The following is a 3408-nucleotide window of genomic DNA, read 5'->3' as shown; positions in this document are numbered from 1 at the left end:
TGTGGCGAGGTGGTGGAGTGATGGGCTGCCCCATGAGCAGTTAGGGGTTCAGTGCTTTGAGCAATGATACCTCGGTCCAGGAGGTGAACTGACTCTACCAGTCCACACTCTACAGTGTGGCCCATGCTAGACTTGAAAAAACACCATTTGACCTGAACAGGATCAATAAAATATATGTTTAGTGTTCAGTATGGGAGCATAGTCCAAACAGCAGTTTCATAAAAAGTTACATGAATACCTTTTATGAGAGCATGCACATAACAGCTGAAGGGACCAGCTTTAAGACTGGACAACTGGACTGGTTTCTTCCTGATTAACCCTTTCCCACCACTGTTGGGCTGCAGGATTCTAGCAGTATGTAGAACATTCATAGACAACTGATATATTTATATAACTTTTAAAAGTGAGTGTGTAGTAATGTATGTATCAATATCCCCATTTATAAATGGTTTAGACTCTGAATTTTATTTTACTGTACTACATTAAACAAATCTGGATGTGACTGCAATTTTTTTGAATTTACACTTTATTGTTAAAGGGTATATCATTTCTAAATCTTGTGGGGCAGTAAAGTAAAGCCACACTGTAACACTATCTACCTGTCTACCTGTCTGTCTGTCTAGTTGACTTACCAACTAAATGCCACGTCTTCCTCTTGCCATAGTTGCCACAGCCAGGAGTTCGGTCAGACTCGTAACCAATGAGAGGCGTACAGATAGCATCAGCTATCTGCCCAACTAGCAGCAGCACACCTACAGCACAGGCACAATGAATTTAACATGTATTTAACATGGTAATATCAGATTTACATTGGATCAAGGCACATATTATTGAAGCTCTAGTTGTTCTAAATCCAATGGGAACAGGCATACAGCCATCTCTGTATCATACTATATTCTGTTGTTTTTTCACAAGGGGTTACTCATTTAATCCCATTGCAATACATTAAGGTCTGCACAATGGAAATACTGGATCAAGAAAAAGCAACAGATAAGCATTTTTCTTTATATTGTAACAGTTCAGAAAAAGTGTCTTTCAAGACATAAAGATCTGAAATTCTTAACCTATTGTTGAACACCCCTGGACTGAAAAAAAAGATTTAACCAAAATTTCAGGTTTGAATTGTACTTAGGCTCAGCTGGTGCATTTAAGTGCTGTAAAGGAAATAGTTCAATTCCACACCCATTAATGGGTTAAAACATTATAAGCAGGGTTACTGTATAGGACGCAGACATTGTCTAGATGTTAATACAATAATGTATAGATAGATAGATAGACAGACTAACCTGCATATTCGTTTTGGAACCCCAGCACTGAGTGGTAGAACACCAGTAGGTATGTGAACCACATGGAGGCACACAGGTCGTTGAGAAAGTGTCCCACCGCATAGCTGAGCCTCCTGAGGGCTGGCAGAGACCTCTGTGGGTCTGACATGATGGCTCGTGGGGGACTGTTTACACGACACGCGCCTTCATAAGCTACACTGACAGGGCTAAAATAAGTGCAACAAGTCAGCTAAAGTTTGACGAGTTTTCTCCACTTTGGGAGAAGTTGAACGAATAGAGCTGAATGACGACACACCTATTCTCGGTTCCCCTTTTCACATGTTCCTCCCTTTAAATATAATAAATATAATATATATGATATAATAATACTTATCGTCAGGTTTGTCCGTTCAGAAGGTTATATGTAGCTCCTGCGTGAGGTAGAACAAAAAGATACACCCTTCCATTTCGGTGTCAATTTCCTCTTGTAATCAGGTGACAGAGCTGTGTCAAAGCCAGGAGCAGGATCGAAAACCGAAACAGGATCGCACTAGGCGACAAAACGGGTTTCTACTACCGCATTTCTGCCCTTACATTACATTCAAATCAATAGCTAACGTTAGCTAATACAAATATGAAACGTCAGCGAGATGTTGTGTCTCAGCTTTCTGTCAGGTGTAACGTTAATTTAAGGATGTTGTTGAAAAACGGTTGAAAGCCCATTAAAAGTGACCTTAAGATTACACAGAAACCTCATGAATGCCCATTCTTCGTACGTGTAATGTTAAATCTACCACGGTACGTAAAGCAGCGAACAGCTCCATCGTTACCGTCCAGCTAACTGTCCACAAACGGAGAGCACATCTGGCCATGAAAATACAAACAGATGTAAACAACAACGCAGACCGGCTCTGATGATGTAGACAGAAAAAGCCAGAGGAATGCACCAATAGGAAAGCACTCGTGCTCCTCTCAGCCAATAGTGAAGCCTCTCGGGTTAAACTTCCTCACGTGACGGCAAGTGGGCAGCCAGTGTATATCCGGTACTCTGTCAGTGTGAGGCGCTGACAGACACTATATGTTTTAGTTTGTTTTTTTCTCTGAGTGCCCTTTTATCCATCTGATCGTATTACATATGATACATATATAATTCCCGCTTTAATCCGCTATGTAGGTTTTGTGAAACAGTCTCTAGGAAGAGCACCAGCTTTTAAAGCCAATCAGGCCAATAACTATAGTAACAGCTACCTCCACCAATCAGAGACGTCGCTGTTACACTTTAGGATTGTGGGTACTGTAGTACTCCTTCGTGAGATCGTTTTCTATACGGTCTTGTGGCTCCCTACAGACACATATACGAGACTAACACACAAAATAAAGTAAAGAGGAAAGCACATAAAGGGCTAGATCCTTTTTAACTCATATTCTTCTACTAAAAAGTTTATTGCATTTTTCTTTGTTAATAAAAAAAACCCACCAGGAAGTAATTTTTGTTGTTATCCATAAACAAATCCATGCACAATGAAAATATCAAGTTAAGAAACTTTTTAGCAGAGCTAGCCGTGTGTATCCAGCCAAAAGGCTTCAGAATAGATACATTGAAAAAATATAAAAAATAAAATAATATCCGTGGTTTCAGTTTCATCACAATATACACAATTATTGAATTGCAATTATCAAATCCAAATTTTTGTTTCATAACTTCACTGCACATGTGTGGCCACGCATTATTTTTTTTATCCAATGTCACCAGGGGGGCTCCGTACATATCGCTCCATTTGGGAGTTGGGGAAGATGTAGATGTAATATGATATATGATTAAATCATATTTAAGGCAAAACTGTTCATATGACAGGATAGAGCCACTGCCATGAACAAAGTAAATCACTGACCAAATGCCTTTCTTCATCCAGTGCTTGTTAAACAACGACTTGTTTTTAACTATGATATACCTATTATTCCATATTGGTGTGTTATGTGGGGTAACATTCAATTAAAAAGGATCTACTGGTGAAAAAGGAAACATTTAATCAGGTGTTTCTGAATAGTGAAATCACATTTAAGTAAAAATTGTATACCTCCTAATTCAATAATGTAGCAAGTCGAGCTACAGACTGGGTTCCCTCAGCACACAAGCAATCAC

At 39.3% G+C, this 3408-nt stretch overlaps 1 protein-coding gene across 1 annotated transcript in view; it reads right to left on the bottom strand.

Annotated features, from left to right (window-relative positions):
- The window catches only part of LOC118334828 (major facilitator superfamily domain-containing protein 12-like), an 11036-nt gene extending 8861 nt beyond the window's left edge, over positions 1 to 2175 (bottom strand). The window contains exons 1-2 of the mRNA XM_035670902.1: positions 1287 to 2175; positions 633 to 752 (exon numbers count right to left, since the gene is read on the bottom strand). Coding sequence (XP_035526795.1) covers positions 633 to 752; positions 1287 to 1434 — 268 coding nt within the window. The 5' untranslated portion in view covers positions 1435 to 2175. The remainder of the gene's footprint in view (positions 1 to 632; positions 753 to 1286) is intronic.
- Positions 2176 to 3408: the final 1233 nt, after the last annotated feature.

The sequence above is a fragment of the Morone saxatilis genome, unplaced genomic scaffold (assembly GCF_004916995.1).
Source record: "Morone saxatilis isolate NCDOM2014 unplaced genomic scaffold, NCSU_SB_2.0 Contig23, whole genome shotgun sequence".
Taxonomy (NCBI): domain Eukaryota; kingdom Metazoa; phylum Chordata; class Actinopteri; family Moronidae; genus Morone; species Morone saxatilis.
This window is presented reverse-complemented; position numbering and strand designations above follow the sequence as displayed.